Source organism: Mesoplodon mirus (assembly GCF_964341445.2).
Source record: "Mesoplodon mirus genome assembly, chromosome: 8".
NCBI lineage: Eukaryota > Metazoa > Chordata > Mammalia > Artiodactyla > Ziphiidae > Mesoplodon > Mesoplodon mirus.
The window spans coordinates 9,387,834-9,407,270 of NC_138984.1; the positions used below are offsets into that span (position 1 = coordinate 9,387,834).

General features: G+C 40.8%; 1 protein-coding gene across 1 annotated transcript in view; it reads right to left on the minus strand.

Annotated features, from left to right (window-relative positions):
• Window positions 1-19,437, minus strand: part of FBXO36 (F-box protein 36) — a 109,484-nt gene that overhangs the window by 45,583 nt on the left and 44,464 nt on the right. The window contains exon 2 of the mRNA XM_082631059.1: window positions 4,556-4,664. Within this exon, the coding sequence (XP_082487185.1) occupies window positions 4,556-4,664 (109 nt within the window). The remainder of the gene's footprint in view (window positions 1-4,555; window positions 4,665-19,437) is intronic.

Here is a 19,437-nt window from a genome sequence, read left to right on the forward strand (position 1 = left end):
ATATAATCATTAATTATTAACTTAATAAAGATACACTCTGCTTACAGATTATAGGACTCTTGCTACCTGGAAAATACAAATTTTGTTATCAGCTGAATTGTGCCCTCCTCACCTCCCCCAGATTCATATATGTAAGTCCTAAATCCCAGTACCTTTGCCTGTGACTCTACTGGGAGATGGGCCTTTAAAGAGGTAATTAGGAAGGGTATTTGAAAGACTAATGGAAACACTAAAAAAAAATAAAATAAAAAGAAATAAAGAGGTAATTAGGTTAAATTAGGTCATATAGGTGGGCTCTAATCCAATCTGACTAGTACTCTTTAAAAAATATATATTTATTTATTTGGCTGCACCTGGTCTTAGTTGTGGCATGCAAACTCTCAGTTGTGGCATGTGGGATCTAGTTCCCTGACCAGGGATGGAACCTGGGGCCCCTGCATTGGGAGCGTAGAATCTTAGCTGCTGGACCACCAGGGAAGTCCCATGACTAGTATTCTTATGAGAAGAGGAAATTCGGACACACAGAGAGACCCCAGGGAGGGGCATGCACACAGAGGAACACAGTTCAGATTCTGGTTTTGTTGAAGGATTAGATCGAACATGTAAGAGAAAGAAAGGAACCAAGGATCACTCTAGGATTTGGGGCCTTATTTTGGCAGAGGAAGGATCAGGAGCTATTTTTGGACACGTTACCTTTGAGAGCCTGTTAGATACACTAGTGCAGATATCAAGGGGGCAGCTAGATAAATATCTGAGTGTGGACTTCTGGGGAGAGGTGCAGGCTGGAGATACCAATTTGGGACTCATCCCCTTGTGGGCAGCATTTAAAGCCAGACACTGGATCCGATCCCCCAGGGGGTAAGTACAGACTGACAAGGGAAGAGGCACTAGAGCTGAACCCTGGGCCCCAACCTTTAGATCTGGAGAGATGAGGAGGACCCAGCAAGGAGACTAAGAAGACGCCAGTGAGGCAGGAGGAGGACCAAGACCGAGGTGCTCCCGGAAGCCAGGGAAGAAAACATCACCCCTGAACTAGTGCTGCCGAGAGGCCAAGGAAGCAAGAGAACATGGTTCTCGTCCTCTGTCGGGACTGACACCAAGGCTGACCCAGATTTCTAGAAACGTGCCGCTGGTGTTTAGGATGTTAGCAAGAGAAGACTTTGGATGGAAAAACTTTGGGGGGATCTTGGGAATATGATAAGGAGGGGGTGGGGCAAAATAAATCCAACCATCCTAAACTTAATAAGAGCAAACAACGATTAAGAGCTGATTCTCTACTGTGCGCCTTTCTAAATGCCTTTCACGTGTCAGGTCATTGAAAGCTCAAAGCGACCACATCGAGTAAGCATTTGACCCTCAGATATGAGGAGGAAATGGGCTCATGGAGGGGGTTACAGAGCCCGGCAGAGGCAGCAGAGGTTCTAACCTGGCCGCTGACCCCTGAGCCCCGCTCTGTGCCACAGCGCACCCCTCTTCTGGGCTTTCTGAGGGATTCCCTAAGAACTGAGGGGGAAGAGGAGGAAGATCAACAGTGTTGGTTGGAGTTTTTCCCTCTGCCAAGACTCCAGTGCTGTAGGAAGGCCACAAAGTGAGACGCAGATGCCTTTGAACTTGCCAGGCCAATTTAATTTGGTATCTCTGTGCTGTTCCTGGCGCGAGACTGCAGCTCTCAAAACTGCAACTTTAAAAGCCTGTTTGTGTGTATTCCGCAACTCTCCTCTCTCCACGCGGGTGGGGAGCCAGCAGGAAGCCAGATCTCTGTCAGACTCATAAATTCCCGCTTTCTTGTTTATTCTTCCGGGATCAGGAAACCCACAAGTGGTCATCCTGAAGCTGATGTTGCCCCACCCTCACCGCCAGTGTTTTATTAGGGGGAAAGGGTGTCAGAGACGCAAGAGACAGGTGTTTGGCCCTTAAGCCTCTACTCAAGAGACAATCACCTCCCATCTCTCTGGCCCAAACCCACATCTCCAGGTTTTTGTCGAAGTCAATCAGAAAAATCCCATGGTCTGTCAACAAATATTCAGCACTCCCTAGACATATAGCTCTGGATTAGGTACTGTTGTGCTTAGAAAATAAAATGGAACCTAACTTGAAAACGAAATGTGTTTTACAGAAGTTTACTTTATAGCTATCTGGGCAGAAACCTGTCTATCCCACAATTAAATAAGTAAGGCCTGCCTAGACTGATTTTTATTCAATGAAAAGTGGGCAGTCTTTCTTCAACATGGTTCAAGCCAATAATGAATTTTATAAATACTTTCTATAAAGGAGTTAACAAAATAAGATGTGTATAGTATCAAAACCTGAGTGCAATCAATCCAGATGTTTAACTATTTAAGGAAGCAAAACCAAACCAAACCTACTCTCTCTCTTAAAAAACAACTATTACATGCTATAGTGTTAAATAAGAGAAAATCCTTAACAATGCTGATTATCAAAGATCCACCCAGAGCGTGCCTTTTAAAAGTAAGATTTTGGACTTCCCTGGCAGCGCAGTGGTTGAGAATCTGCCTGCCAATGCAGGGGACACGGGTTTGAGCCCTGGTCCAGGAAGATCCCATGTGCTGCGGAGCAACTAAGACCATGCGCCACAACTACTGAGCCTGCACTCTAGAGTCCGTGAGCCACAACTACTCAGCCCGTGTGCCACAACTACTGAAGCCCGCGTGCCTAGACCCTGTGCTCTGCAACAAGAGAAGCCACTGCAATGAGAAGCCAGCGTGCCACAACGAAGAGTAGCCCCTGCTCGCCGCAACTAGAGAGAACCTGCATGCAGCAACAAAGACCCAATGCAGCCATAAATAAATAAATAAATAAATAAATAAATTTATTTATTTTTAAAATAAATAAATTTATTTTAAAAATAAATAAAAGTAAGATTTTGGGAGGACTTCCCTTGTGGTCCAGTGGTTAAGAATCCACCTTCCAATGCAGGGCACGCGGGTTCGATCCCTGGTCAGGGAACTAAGATCTCACATGCTGTGGGGCAACTAAGCCCACATGCTGCAACTACTGAGCCCTCGCACCACAACTAGAGAGAAGCCTGCACACTGCAGCTAAAGATGCCGTGTGCCACAACTAAGACCCAACGCAGCCAAAAGTAAATAAATACATATTTTTAAAAAACAAACAAAAAATAAATAAATAAAATAAAATGAAATTAAAATAAGATTTTTTTTTTTCTCTATTCTCGATGCTTAGGCCTGGCAATGTCAGTAGTTAGCTGTGGGACCTGGGAAAGTCACATCCATTCTGAATCTCATTCGAGAAAAAGGAATAATACTATTTATTACACAAGAATATTATAATAACGAAATGAGAACGTGTATATGAAAGTGCTTGACATTAATATTAATAACATTGTTAATTACTCCTAGTAAAATAAGGATCTCTAAAGTGCCTTATAGCTTTAAAAGCTTATTATTGAGGAATAATTATTGAAGAGTTTAAAGAGAGTCCTTTCAGAGACACATACTGAAATAGTTTAGGATGAAGTGATGCAACAACTGAGATTCACTTCAAAATAATCCAGTGAGAACAGTAGGTTTGTGTACATTTTTGGCTACATTTTGAGTATTATTGAACTGGGTTATGGGTACATGGGAGTTTTTTTAAAAAACATCCTGTCTACACTTTATGTTTGAAATTTTCACACTGAGAAAGAAAAAAACAAAGGGGAAATTGAAGGGCAATTTCTATTATTAAGTCCAAACGCTACTTGATTAAGACTGTTTCTCATGCAAACCTTGATATTAAAAGAAATGGTAGAGATTTTAAATGAATGCCAAAATGCATAAGAATTCAAGCAATTGATAATTTGAATATTTTTTTAATTAATTAATTTATTTATTTGGCTGCGTTGGGTCTTCGTTGCTACGTGCCCGGGCTTTCCCTAGTTGCAGCGAGTGGGGACTACTCTTCGTTGTGGTGTGCAGGCTTCTCCCTGCAGTGGCTTCTCTTGTTGCGGAGCACGGGCTTCAGTAGTTGTGGCTCGTGGGCTCTAGAACACAGGCTCAGTAGTTGTGGTGCACGGGCTTAGTTGCTCCACGGCATGTGGGATCTTCCCAGACCAGGGCTCAAACCCATGTCCCAGGCTTTGGCAGGCAGATTCTTAACCACTGTGCCACCAGGGAAGTCTCATAATTTGATTATGTTTTTGAATAATTTTTTTTCAACATCTTTATTGGAGTGTAATTGCTTTACAGCCATCATTGAATAATCTTTTATTTTTAACTAAAGGAAACCCGTTTTAATTAAATATTAGGTTAAAAATTTATATTTACTACATGATTTAAGATTATTAATGAAATCTACACGTTAACCTGGAAACTTAAATGCTTAAAGATTTTTTCCCAAAAGAAATTTCAGGATATGTTAACGATTTTCTGCCTTTTAAGATCCCAATGTTCTATCATATCTGTTATATCCAACTAAGTACATAATTACATATCATTTCAAATGATGAGATACTGGATACTTCACTGACAAAATCTGTCACTAACTAAAGAGAATTTAAGAGCAGCAAGTATACATAATATGTTCCCTTCCTTACCCTGAAGATGTGAATTCTCTAGGAAGTCTTCATGAGTTTCTTTTGTTTCTCCAGGTTTTGTTGATCTATACTCACTCCTCAGAGAGATCTTCCACCATCTAAAGATTACCTGTAATTGAACAGATAGAAAGTGAAATGAACTAAAACTGATTTCAATACCAACAGCTGCGTTTAGGTCTGGGGTTTAAAAAAAAAAACACCATCATGGAAGGCACATAAGGCTGTGTCCAACAGCAGGTATAACTTCACAAACTGGCATCACATCAAATTAGAAGTGAGGTCTGTGCATCAGTGAACATTTTCCTTAGAAATTAGGGGCACAAAACCAAAGTGCTGGAAGGAATCTTAAAAATCTATCAAATCAATTGGTGTTAAATCACCCAGAGCCAAATGGCTAGCTGTTCCTGAGAATAGAGATGCTTTACCTTTGGGAGCCATTTCCAAAGTAATTGCTTAGCTCTCCTCCTCCCTTCCCTGTCTACAGAGCAGACACGAGGAGTGGATACTTTTCTCGTGGAGAGAGACAGGTACTTGGATAGAGCCAGGAAAAGCACCGTCATGCCTTGATTGATGCATCAGAGTGTCATTACCCAGGACACTTCTTGGTAATGGATCTGCTGATAGTGCATTTGACTTTTATGAGCATTTTGGTTTATCAGAAGCAAACCTCATTTCCATGGTTATGGACTGCACTTAGTTTCTATGTTGATTTCATAGCAGTGTCAACCAAACTCTTCCTGCAGTAGGGCTCCCAGGGAAAAGATGGGTAAGGAGGCAGACCGTGCTGAGAAACTGGTTGGCTTCCTAGTTCTGGTTTCTTCCCTCACTGGCATTACCATGTAAGGTTAAAATTAGTTCAGCTCTACCCAAGGCAAAATTGTTAAGTAGGTGAAACTTGCTAAGAGGCCTCCCTTTATTTAGTTTCCTCTCCCCCATCCCCAGCCACCCAACACTCCCCGTGGTCCTCACAGGTCCTGGGTGCACCTCCTTGGGCTACTGCCTTGGGAGCCTCCTTGGGAGCAGAGGGAAAATATATACATACGTAGGTTACAAAACTCCATAATCTCAGAATATTGTGGTCACTGATTCCTTTCAGAAAATCCCTTAGCCTGCCACTTTTGTTTTTTTCTCAGCATGAGGCTCACCAAAATCATCCTCTTTAGTATCTTTCTGCCCCATCTCCATAGAGTTAAGGGTATATCAGTCTACTAGGGCTGCCATAAAAAAAAAAAATCACAGACTGGGTGGTTTGAACAACAGAAATTTATTCCCTCACAGATCTGGAGGCTGCAAGTCCAAGACCAAGGTGTTGGCAAGTTTGGTGTCTCCTGAGGCCTCTCTCCGTGGTTGCAGATGCCACCTTCTCACTGTGACCTCACGTGATCTTTCCTCTGGGTATGTGCATCCCTGGTGTCTCTTCCTCTTCTTATAAGGACACTGGTCATATTGGATTAGGGCCCCACACTGATGACCTCATTTAACCTTAATTAGTTCTTGAAAGGCCCTATGTACAAATACAGTTACATTAAGGGTTAGGGTTTCAACATAAGACTTTAAAGGGGGGAACACAATTCGATCTATAACCAAAGGGCCTTTGGTTACAGGTATTACAGGAGAAAGAGCATGAATTTTGGAGCAAAGACAGACTTGGCTCATCTATTTAATCTCTCTGCACTTCAATTTTCCTTTACATCTCCTTCTATTAAGTGTTATTAAAATTAATATTAAGGGCTTCCCTGGTGGTGCAATGGTTAAGAATCCACCTGCCAATGCAGGGGACACAGGTTCGAGCCCTGGTCTGGGAAGATCCCACATGCCATGGAACAACTAAGCCCATGAGCCACAACTACTGAGCCTGCGTTCTAGAGCCCACGAGCCACAACTACTGAGCCTGCATGCCACAGCTACTGAAGCCTGCTCACCTAGACCCCATGCTCTGCAACAAGAGAAGCCACTGCAGTGAGAAGCCCACGCACTGCAACAAAGAGTAGCCCGTGATCACCGCAACTAGAGAAAGCCTGCTTACAGCAACGAAGACCCAACACAGCCAAAAATTAATTAATTAATTAACATTAAATATTTTAAATAATATTCCCTTGCTATTGGATGAAGATGCCAGGTCATCTGAATCTAATGCTACATTCTTTATACACATAATCTAGAATTTTTAGAACTAGTTGGGAAGTCAGAAATAATTTAGTCCATTTCCTGTGACTCATGTGAGGAAAATATCTCAAACAGGTTAAGTCAGAAGTGATAGGTGTCCCTCCCTACAACCACACTACCAGATGTTATGTTACAATTAAATTCTGACATAAGAAAGACAGACACCACAGGAGTCCAAAACATGTTTCTGGAAGCTCAGTGGGGTGCCCCCTCCCATCCACTCTGGCACCCTACAGGAACTTTCTCAGGAGAGTTTCTCTCTGGGACAAGAGCACCTAAATTATAATGACCTAATCAGCTACCCCTCTAGCTAGATCAAGCAACTAAAGCGTGGGTTAAGTGGAAGATTTTGGAATGCATGGAGTTCTAGACAGGGCGTAACCCAGAAACATTTGGTTACAGAGCTTACTTCTTACATTGTTCAAAAAAAAGGCAGACAGACACTTGTACAATCTTACTTGTCAGCTTCATATCTTGCACATCATCCATTTCACCAATTAAAAATTATTTCTGACATTTCTTCTGCTAATTAATTAGCCCTCTCGTACTGATTGAGAAGGCAATATTCAAAGTGCTTGCTGTCATGGCCTCTAGAGGGAGACTCCTCAGGACACAGACTCAAGTTACCTTGCACACACAGACAAGCATACCACTGGCTCCTCTGAGGTATTTAAGGTAAATGCCTAAGGATATAACACTTGCCTAAGGAAACGCGGCTGGCTAAAACCAGAACCCAAGCCTCCTTGCTGCTAACTCTTCAACACAGGGTTTGTACCCAAGCCTCCTTGCTGCTAACTCTTCAACACAGGGTTTGTTCTGAGTCACGAAGCTGTCTTTACGTGTAACCTGCGTACTATAACTCATCAGACCACCTCTACAGAGCAGTACACAGAAATCTGCGCCTGAGAACCACAACTGAGCCTAGTCAAGACTCTATTATGTTCTACATATTGTACTTATTAAAACAGAAAAAGATATGAGACAGATATTTTCTAACACTTACTGTCTCTCAAATTTTAAAGATTTTTTTAGTGACAAAACCCAATACTGGTGAGGACAAAAAAAAAAAGGGGGGGAGCCCCTTAATACTCATTGAGAAGAGTGTAAATTGGCTTGGCAATATCTACCAAAAACCTTCAAGTCATCCATGCCCTTTGACCCAGATATTCTACTCCTGAGGAATTTATCAGAGACATGTACAACATTTTTTTATGTAAGAATGTTTGTCATAGGTTAATTATGATCATGAAAAATCAGTGCTGACCTAAGGGTCCAATAGTTGGGACTAGTTAAATAATCATGGCCCATTTACATGATGGAATACTCTGTGGCCAATAAAACAATTTGTGAAGAAATGATTAATAACATAGATCAATGTTAATGATCATTTGTTAAAAGGCTCAGAAGTGTATACACCCCTGCTCCAAATATTTAAAAGAAAATATTTCTATGTGCAGGGGGAAGGAGCATATTAGCTTGGCAATAAATAAATGCAATTATTTCACATCATAGATACAGCTTGAAGAAAGCAAAAGTGTAGCCCCCAAATATTTGTGAGTTGGGTACTAACTCATGATATTAGCTTATTTTAAGTCATAGTGCATAGAAATTTATTGTTATATATTTATCTCTAGTTTGAAAACCTTAAAATCTGTAAATACTGTTTTGAACATCTGCGAATGTTTTGTTAATGAACAATCCTGCCTGCAAGAAAAGCCAGAGAGGAGCTTCCCAGGGGTTTTGCGACTGTTTAGATCTGGCTGGAACATGGGTTTCATCAGGCTCCCAATCACCTGTGAGCAGTGCGTGACTGACTGTCTTTTCATGGATGAAGAAGTCGACGGCAGACAGTGAAATAACTTGTCCCAGCTCCTCTCCCAGGCAGAGGCTGACCTAGAAAGAGTCTAGTTCCCTTTCATTGCCTCATACCCTCTCCAGGAGGGGCAGGTGGCCAGTCTCATTATAGGACACACACCATCATTTGGTATCTTAATAGAAATCATGTGACTCGTGAGAATTCTTTAAAACCTTAATTTAGCATATTTTCTCAGATATTTCCAGTGAATCGTTTTAATAAATTTGAAAATTGAGCTACTTTTATTTATTTTTTGACAGCTTGTTGCACTTTAACGTGTAATACTTGAGGTACAAGAAAATTGCATCTAACAGTGTTATAAATTAAAGAAATCAGATCAGTCATCAAGGGCTCCAGAGTGAACAGCAGCTTCATAACCTCCATGCTTATCAACTTTGCCTTCTGGGTGTAATTTAATAAGATCAATTCGAAGAATGGTATTGCAGCTTCAGTTGCAAATTTCAAACTCTTAACTTTGTCTATGATTGGTTCATACACCCCTGCTTGTTTGTTGTCTCAGGGTTTACCACTGACCAAGTCAAGACCAATCCATTTTAGATTTTTGCGTTCTGAGCCTCATGAAAAGCTCTTAATTTTGCAACCCGATCTGTGGAGTCTTGGGCAACATTAACTGCCAGAGCATTAGGAATAACAAGAAGAGATCTTGCAAACTCAGCAATAGTAAGCTGTTCCCGGGAGCCCATGCTGGTTGCATAATTTTCAAGGTATATGGAAAGGGCTGCTCCTACAATCTGCTTCTACCCGGAACCACAGATTTTGACTCCAAAACTCTCACCACACAAAGAGCAACAGGTATAAAGAGCGCTCCATCTTGCCACACATGAAATCATTTGCCCCACGTAAGATGAATGATGCAGAGGTACGAGCCTTAGTGTTTTTAATCAAGATCAGTTCATCATCACAAATTCTCTCCTGTACCAACATTGAAGCTTCAAAAGTTTCTTCACCTTCCAAGTGAAAATTGAGCTACTTTAAAAAGAGAGGTCTAAGATTCCTCATTGATCCCGACGTCTCTTCTGCACGAATTATTATGGCAAGACGACGAGGTATTTGTCATTCACCCAGTGAAGGTCCCTAAAGCTTAAGTCCTTTGCCCACCAGGAGAGGAACTCAGGAGGCATTGGGAAAAGGTGGGCCCAGTGGGCATCTCAGCATTTGAGTATATTTGGACAACATACACCCCACCCTGTTCCCCCAGGTTCGGAGATTGTGCTACTCCCATCACTACATTTGAAAAATCCTGCTGCTGGGACAAAAGCAGAGACTCTGGTGTTAGAAGGGTCTGGGTTTAAACCCCGGTCTCTGCCATTTACCTGGGGCAAATGTCTTTTTAAAAAATATTTATTTATTTATTATTTTTGGCTGCGTCAGGTCTTTGTTGAGGCATGTGGGATCTTTCGCTGCGGCACGGGCTCTTTGTTGCGGCGCACGGGCTTCTCTCTAGTTGTGGCATGAGGGTTTTTCTCTCACTAGTTGTGGTGCACGGGCTCCAGAGCGCATGGGCTCTGTAGTTTGCAGCACGGGCTCTCTAGTTGTGGTGCGTGGGCTTAGTTGCCCTGCGGCATGTGGGATCTTAGCTCCCCCACCAGGGATCGAACCTACGTCCCCTGCACTGGAAGGCGGATTCCTTACCACTGGACCACCAGGAACGTCTCTTTCGGGCAAATGTCTTAATCTCTTGTGATCTCAGTTTCTTCATCTCCAAAATGGAAACAACCACGATGCCCACTTCACTGAATTTGGAGGGATGACCTGGGATAAATCCAAACTGCCCAGCACGATGCCAGGCACATGATGCCAGCCCGTGAGCTCCGCAGAGGACGGTCCTTGCTTCTTTCCTTCCGTCTTTCCCTCTTGTTCCCTTGCTGGTCACCCCTTCATACTTAGAACACACTCAGCCCCCAAATACCTACAGATCAGAACCTTGTCTTTGTCCTCATCAACTATCTAACAATATTCAACCATACTTCATTGGGACTTCTGTGGCGGTCCAGTGGTTAAGACTCCGCGCTTCCACTGCAGGGGGCACGGATTCCATCCCTGGTCGGGGAACTAAGATGCCGCATGGTTAGAAAGAAAACAAAAACAAAGACATACTTCATCGAGTTCTGCTTTCTTAGTTGTATTCTTCAAGGATCTTTATTTCAGCTTTTCACTCTGACTTGGTACTTGACTTTTCTAATCATCAATAATCATTAAGAATTGCATATTCTTTGCAGTAAGTATTTTCTTTCTTTCTTTTTTTTTTTTTTTTTTTTTTTTTTTTTTGCAGTACGCAGGCCTCTCTCTCACTGTTGTGGCCTCTCCCGTTGCGGAGCGCAGGCTCTGAACACGAAGGCTCAGCGGCCATGGTTCACGGGCCCAGCCGCTCCGAGGCACGTGGGATCCTCCCGGACCGGGGCACGAATCCGTGTCCCCTGCATCGGCAGGCGGACTCTCAACCACTGCGCCCCCAGGGAAGCCCTGCACTAAGTATTTTCTCAACAGCATAATTAAATAGTCATCCATCTATCCAGTCAATACACAAAGTTGCTCATGAAGGATTAGGGTGACTTGCCAGATGCCGCATACTAAGTGGGGCATTCTGCCTCTTTCTAAGCATCTGTCCAGGAAATACGATTGTAATGTAGCACACGACTGTTTCTGCTTTCTCCTGCAGACCGCTGTTATTCTATCAGATCAAATTTCTCCCTGTTTTGGAAATCATATATAATTTGGGGATTTTACAGAGTGGGGTTGAGATTGTGTCAGAGAGAGTTTATGAAATTAGATATTTTATTTGATGAAGAAGGATTTTGTTACCTGAACGTTCTACTGAGAAATGGAGAAGCAAGAATTGCAAGGGCAAAATGCGAGTAATTTTACCTTACGATATTACTCAAAAGCTCACAAAGCACTGGCATTCCAAAACGTAGAAAGATATTGTATTTTAAATGAATTATGAAGATTATTTTCATTCACTGCATATTTAAACTATAAACAATTACGATATGCTTTTGGTCCAAGTTTACAACTTCAAATATGTGTTCCCTTATGTGTCTATGTTTGGCTCAGTTGGTCTAAACGCAGCAAAACTTAGATTTTCAGCTACTGAAAATTTTCCTCTGGAACAGTAGCAATTTTTATACATTAGGGATAAAAGCATCATTATTAAATATGGGAAAGACGAGTCTGAGGCTGAAATGAAAATGGAATAAATGGAAGTTTTTAATAAGGGAAAACGGACTACACTGAAATGTTTCTTCCTTTAAGAACTCAGAAATGAAGCTGCCCTCGGAGAGTCGAATTAGTGCACCTCTAACACAGTGGGTGTGGTTAGGAATCAGTGGCAGACATTGTTGGTTGCTCCCCAGCATTCATTTGCCCACCTGCTCTTCCCACATGAACCCTGATTTTTCCCATAGCCTCTCTCCTCTGCATTGCCTGTGCTCAGTGCATGGGCCTCACCTCTAGCTCCAGGGGGTGGGACATGATGGGTCTAAGCCATTCCTTGTAGGTTTGTTCCCCCTGCCAAAGATTGGTATGGGCATGGGCATGTGACAAAATTTTGGCCAATGAGACAGCAGGAGAAATCTGCAGGAGCTTCTGGGAAAGATTTTATCATTTATAAGGAGTGTTGACTGAAAAAAAATGCACAACCTAAAAGCTGAGAATTATGTTTTATTTGGCAGACTTTCTGAGGACCTCAAGCCCGGGAGGCAGCTTCTCAGACAGGATATATAGGAGTTTTGTGACAAAGAGCAGGTAGTCAGAACATCAAAAGATTACTGTTAATTAAAGAAAACCAGATATGTCAAGTTAATGAATTTAGCACTTGTCTATGTATGGGGAGATGCAAGAATCTGGGCTCATTGAAATCTTTCCTTTAGCTATCTAGGGCCAGTATCCTGTTTCTTTCCCATCCTGAGTCCCCTCAGGGTGCACCGCTGGGGGTGGCTGCAGGGGCTGAGGGCTTGGCAGTGGGCAGCCCGTTGGTCTCCATCCTGAGCTTCCTCAGGGCTCACCATCCAGGATGGCTGTAGTGACTTGATGGCTGCAACATCCTTTGTTTACTGATATGGCAGGCAACATTTTTCATTCACAGGAGAAACACAGCCCCTTTTTGGGCACTGGCTGTTGTGTTTTGATGTGATCACTGGAGAAGCAGCAGCCATTTTGTGACTATGAGGGGAGCCAGCCTGGGGTGACAAGAATGTTTCCTGGAGGAGACAGAACCAATAGATTGTGGAGAGAAGGAGCCAGAGCACTGTCCCTGTATTGGGAACCTCTTTTCCTCTAAACCTGTTTTTATGTGAAATAATGCTATGTTCCATCAGATTTAATACACCATCCATTGAATGCCATAGCATTATTTATTATATAGAAAGAAATAACACTGTTAAGGAAACTGAAACACAAGGGGCTTCTATCACTTGTTTTATAGTTATTGAAAGAGCTCTTTTATTCTTCACTAGACATGTATTTTATTATGTTATTTTTAGAAATTATATTACAGTGGACCCTTGGTTAACACAGGTTTGCACTGCACAGGTCCACGTATAGGCAGGTTTTTTTTTTTTTTTAATGACTGTATTTGGAGGTAGAGTCTTATTTATTTTATTTATTTATTTATTTATTTATTTTTGGCTGCGTTGGGTCTTCGTTGCTGCACTCAGGCTTTCTTCTAGTTGTGGCGAGCGGGGGCTGCTCTTTGTTGTGGTGCACGGGCTTCTCATTGCAGTGGCTTCTCTTGTTGCGGAGCACAGGCTCTAGGTGCATGCGCTTCGGTAGCTGTGGCACACGGGCTTAGTTGTTCCATGGCATGTGGGATCTTCCTGGACCAGGCCTCGAACCCATGTCCCCTGCATTGGCAGGCGGATTATTTCTTAACCACTGCACCACCAGGGAAGCCCTAGGCAGTTTTTTTTCACTAAATACATACTGCAGGACTACATGACCTGCATTTGGTTGAATCCATGGATGTATTAGGGGAAACACTGACCAAAACTGCCCGCCCTGGACAGGCACAATAGTAACTACTGGCATGAGTTATCTTACAACAGAAGGTCCTGGTAAGGAACATGGAACTAACAAGCTACCACCAACTGGAAGAATTCGGGAAAGGTCAAAAGGAGAGAGGAGACGCCAGTCCATATATCCTACCAACCTCCCAGAATCCCTCTCGATGGAATACATCTTGGCTGAGCGATGCATGTGCCACCAGGAAGCACCCTGAGTCAGAATGATTGGCCAGAGACAACCCAGAAACTAACCCCATCACCATAAAACCTGAGACTGCAAGCCACATGGCAGAGCGGTTCTCCTGGGTCCCCTTGTCCTACTGCTCTTCACCCAGGCGCCCCTTCCCAATAAAGTCTCTTGTTTTGTCAGCACGTGTGTTTCCTTGGACAATTCATTTCCGAGTATTAGACAAGAGCCCACTCTCAGCCGTTGGAAGGGGTCCCCCTTCCTGCAACAGATGCAAAACCTTCAACAGGAGGGTAGACACTGAAGTTATACAAGGATTTATAATGCATGGAGGGTCAGTGGCTGCCCCCGCCTTGTTGTTCAAGGGTCAACTGTACTTCATTAATTTTATAAATTTTATTAACACAATACACGTATTACATTAATTTTAATATAATAAATTTACATTAGCCTTCTATATACCTAAAAGTGGAAAATATAAGTAGAATAAATAGATGAAGGTATTCCTAAAACTTTCCCATATTCAACGTCTGAGTCTTTAATGTTTTACTCAGAATATTATCTCTGTGGCATGGAGAGCATGGTGATAACAGCAGTAAAGTGCTGGGCTCTTAAGCTGGCTCTGCAGTGACTTAGAGCTAAGCTTCCTTTTGATTTCCACTTTGGGAAAGCTGTAAACATCTCAGATTCACCCCTATTCCCTCCCATTTTCATCCTGGATTCAAACTGTGCTCTCCCACAACTTCTGGATTTTCTTCCAAACTACTGCTTTCATGCTTAGCTCCAGTTTCTGGTTATTATGAATAAAGGTTCTATAAACATTCGTGCACAAGTTTTTGCCCTCTTTTACCCTTTAAGTTGTTAACCATCTTCTATTAGTTATCAATCCTTAATAATAAATTGTTTCTGGTAAAATAAGTATGGTTTCTCTCTCCTCAATGGACTTTGCTTGAGATACCTGACATGGTATCTCATTTTTTCATTTATTTTGCAGGGTACTTGGTGAGAGCTTTTAATCTGGGAATACTTCATGTCTAGGACATTTTCTTGTATAATTTTTTCTGGAATTTCTTTTTTCCAGGTATTGGACATCCTGGTCTAATTCTTTTATTATGTTTTTTTCCCTACTGCCCATCATTTACTTTTGATTCTTTTTTTCTAGGAGATATTCTCAATTTTATCCTCCAACCCTTCTATGCAGTTTTTCATTTTTCCTATATATTTTTATTTTCTTAAGGTTCTTTTTAGTTTTCTGAGTGTTTCTTTTTTTTCTTTTTTTCTTTTTTTTTTTTTTGCGGTACGCTGGCCTCTCACTGTTGTGGCCTCTTCAGTTGCGGAGCACAGGCTCCGGACACGCAGGCTCAGCGGCCATGGCTCACGGGCCCAACCGCCTCCGCAGCATGTGGGATCTTCCCGGACCGAGGCATGAACCCACGTCCCCTGCATCGGCAGGCGGACTCTCAACCACCGCACCACCAGGGAAGCCCGGAATATTTCTTTTTTATTGTGTACTGTCCTTGTTTCATGGATACAATAGCTTTCTTATCCTTCTGAGGATATTACTGATGAGTATTTTGTTCTGCCTTTGTTCATTGTCTTTGTTTTTTCCAAAGTTACATTTCCTGTATGTTGTTGTTATTGTTAATTTGTTTTGGCTTTCTTCAAAAGCCTGATAACTCATCACCGTTCATGTGTATTCAGGAGTAGGGTGCTTGGAAGCTGACTGGAAGATCTGGGCATTTGAGCAGGGCTTGGCCAGAGGAGGACCTCACTGTAGGGTGATCTGCTGAAGCTCTCTGGTTGGAGGATCCTGACTATTAATACCCTGAGATCTCTTTTCAGCCTGGTGAAGAATCTTCCAGCTTTCTCCCTGGAGGGTATAAACCTGGCTGCCCACAGCTTTCTGTGAGCCACTGGGAAGTCAGAGTGAGTCTCCCAGTTCAGTATGTGGATTTTCACTTAATCCCTTGCCATATTCAGCCCTGAGTTCCTCTGTCCCCAGTGGCCTGGGGTCCTGAGTCCATTGTATCCCTAGTTTACCCCTTCAGAGACCAAACTTCCGGTCTTCTCCTGGGTGGTGAGGCAAAGCTCTTGCTGGTTGTGCAAAGGGGAGTAGGGGATGAAGGTGAAGGTGGTTCTAACCACATTTTAAACAGGCTGTTGGGAATTCCCTGGTGGTCCAGTGGTTAGGACTCGGCGCTATCATTGCTGGGACCCAGGTTCGATCCCTGGTCAGGGAAATACGATCACACACACACACACACACACACACACACACACACACACAAACAGGATGTCAAACATCCTTCTTGTTCAAAGGTCCTTTTCTACTCTAGCATTCAAAAAGAACCTATTTCCGCCCACTCCTGAGCTGCCCTGCTCTGAGGTTCTGGGGCACAAATCTGATTACTTCCCTACCACTAGCTTAGAATTCAGCTTTTTCAGGGCTGTTAAATCAGCTACCAGTAAGTCATCTGCTTTGCAGCATGCAAAATTGTTGCCTTTGTCGCCTTTCCCATTCTCTTTTGTCTTTGCGGGTTTATGCTTTAGAAAAACCCTATAATTATTGTTTTAGCGGCACTGCCAGAGGCAGGCAAGATATACAATAGTACTATAACTAGAAGCTGCACTTTGGGTATCCTTAAGATGTTTAAAATGCTGTCAAGAATCTGACATACTATATTTGTCATTTTAATTTAAATACATAGGCTAATGCAAATGATTAAGTTGGTAGCTAACGTTTAAACTTAGGGATATCTATTAAATTTATAATGATTTTAAGATGTTTAAACGTTTAAAAGAGTTTGATCATCTACATTTTTAAGTTTGTTTCTCTACAGTTTTATAAACATGTGGTTTGATTTTGTTAGATTTGTAATTATGTCTCTTTAGATTTCAGAAGTACTTGAGAAAACCAAATATATTAAATTCATGAGATAGATTGAAATGCTTAAGAGGATTTAATCATGTTTGTCAGTGTTATTTAAATTTAAGAGAATTTAATTTATTAGATTTACAAGTTTTGTGGCTTTAGTTTATAATTTTTAAGGTAATTTGATTAAGTTTGTAAACTGTGCTTAAATGTTTAAGGGATTACAATTTGTTAAATGTATAAGCTAATTAAACATTAATCAAAGAACAATGAAAATGAGTGTTTTAATTTTAATACAAAATTACTTGATTTACAATTGAATTTCCTAGATTTGTAAGTTGTATTTGAGGGTTTAAAGAAAAATAGGTTTTTAACTTCTAACTTTAATCAAATATTTGTGATAAACACAAATAATTGTAATAAACTTAAAATGTTTCTAATAAACTATAAGTAATTACAAATAATTGTAAAATAGATTTTCTTAAATCAGATTTAAAAGATTTATATAGGAATTTGGGGACTATTGGGTGGCCAGTTGGAAAAAGAAAATTGATTTATGCCAAAACATCAGGATAAATTACAAATAGATCAAAGATCTGCATGTAAAAAAAATGAGACCATACAAGTACTAGAAGGAAAAAAAAAATAGTGAATCCTCTTATTATCTTTCTAACTATGTCTCAAAATCCAAAAGCCAGAAAAGAGAAGATTTATACATTTGATTATATAAATATAAAAAAATTCTGTACGGCAAAGTCTCCAAAGACCTGTATGGAAATGTTTAAAGCAGCTTTGTTCATAATACACTGTACCTCCAAATTGGAAACAACCAAAATATCCATCAACTGGTAAATAGATAAATACATCCAAATGAAAAAAAATATTACTCAGCAATAAACAGAACTGCTCATACATGCAAAAACATGGTTGAATCTCAAAAGCATTATGCTAAGTGAAAGAAGACAGATATCAAAAAGAACCAGATACACTGTATGATTCCATTTAGGGCATGTTGAGAAAGGCAAAACAGAAATCAGGTCAGTGGTACCAGGGGATGGAGGTGGGAAAGGGGGCTCACTGCAAACGGACATGAGAAAACTTTTGGGGTTGGTGAAAATATTTTATATCTTTATTATAAGGTGGTGGTTATACATTTATCAAATTTATGGAACGTAAAAAGGGTAATTTTCACTGTACTAAAAGCATAGCAAGAAGGCTGATTTAAAAAAAATACAGCAAACAAAGACAAAAGAAAAATGATAAACTGGGAAAAACATGCACAGTTAATATCACAACAAAGGGTTAATCTCCCTAAAGAGTTTGTAGAAATAGAGAAACGACCAACAAATTAATTTTAAAAGTGAGCAAAAGACAGGAAAACCAAGTTCACAGGAAAAAAATTCACATGGCCCATAAACATGAAAAGATGCTCAATCTCACTCAGAATAATAGAAAACATATTAAAATCACACCGATGTATGTGTTTTCTGTTTCTCATCTACCCAGACTGACAAAATCGTAAAGACTGAAAACACTCTGTTAGCAAGGCTGTGGAAATCTCATGATTATGGTACAACAGCTAGGGAGGGAAATTTAGCATGATCTAATAATAAACGAGGTTCTCCATTGAGGTATTATTTGCAAAAGCTAAAAAGATTAGAAGCAACCTGCATGTGGCAGCAGGAGACTGGCTGAATAAACTTTTCACACAACCATACAAAGGAGTATGTACTTGTCATTCTCTGTCCTAAAAAAGAATGAGGAAGATCTCCATGTGCTGCCGGGGAGGGACCTCCAGAACATATTGTGAGGTGAATCCCCCAGCTAGAACATTAGGTCCAGGAGGCTGGGAGTCTTTGATCGTTTTGCTCATTGCTATTATCTCAGGATCTAGAAGAGTGTCAGTAATATAGTAGGAACTTAAAAAAAAAAATTGTTGAATTAATGAATTGCTTGGTCTTATGGTGTTGTTTTTATTTTCCCTTATGGCTTATCTTTTTCTTATCAATTCATAAAAGGTCTTTTTATCCTAAGTAGTGGTTATAATTCTTTGTTTGATAAGGGTGTCAACTGACATTGTTTATGCTGTATGCACCATTTCTGAAATGTAACGTTTTTTTCTTTTTCTTTTTTGGCTGCACCATGAGGCAAGCGGGATCTTAGTTCCCCAACCAGGGACTGAATCCGTGCCCCCTGCAATGGAAGCACGGAGTCTTAACCACTGGACCACCAGGGAAGTTCCCAACATTTTTTTCTAAACTTAAATCTTGAAATCTTTTCCCTTATGACTTTTGTGTTTTCTATATTAAGAAGGCCTCCAACACTTGAAGGTTACTCATATATTTTCCTAAACTACATTCCTAATATTTAATATCAATATAATTCACTGCATCGATAAATCAAAGAGAAAATATCCTAGGATTAGATTAATCAAAGTCCCAAAATGCTGTCAAAATTCAGTAGCCATTCCTAATATAAATCCTAAGTAAAAAAAAAAAAAAAATCCTAAGTAAAATAGTGATAGAATGAAACTACTTAAATATAAAATATATTTACACACACACACACTCACATATATACAAACCCATACACCTGGTAAACACCATATTGAATGGTAAAATACTGAAGCCTTGACATATAAATCAGGAACAAGGCCACTTATTCAACAGTACTTTTGGTTTTCTAGCTAATACAATAAAATAAGAAAATAACTGGAAGAAAGAGAAGGTGTTTTAATAGATAGGATAGCTAAAAATCTACTATTGAATAGAATTCATGAAA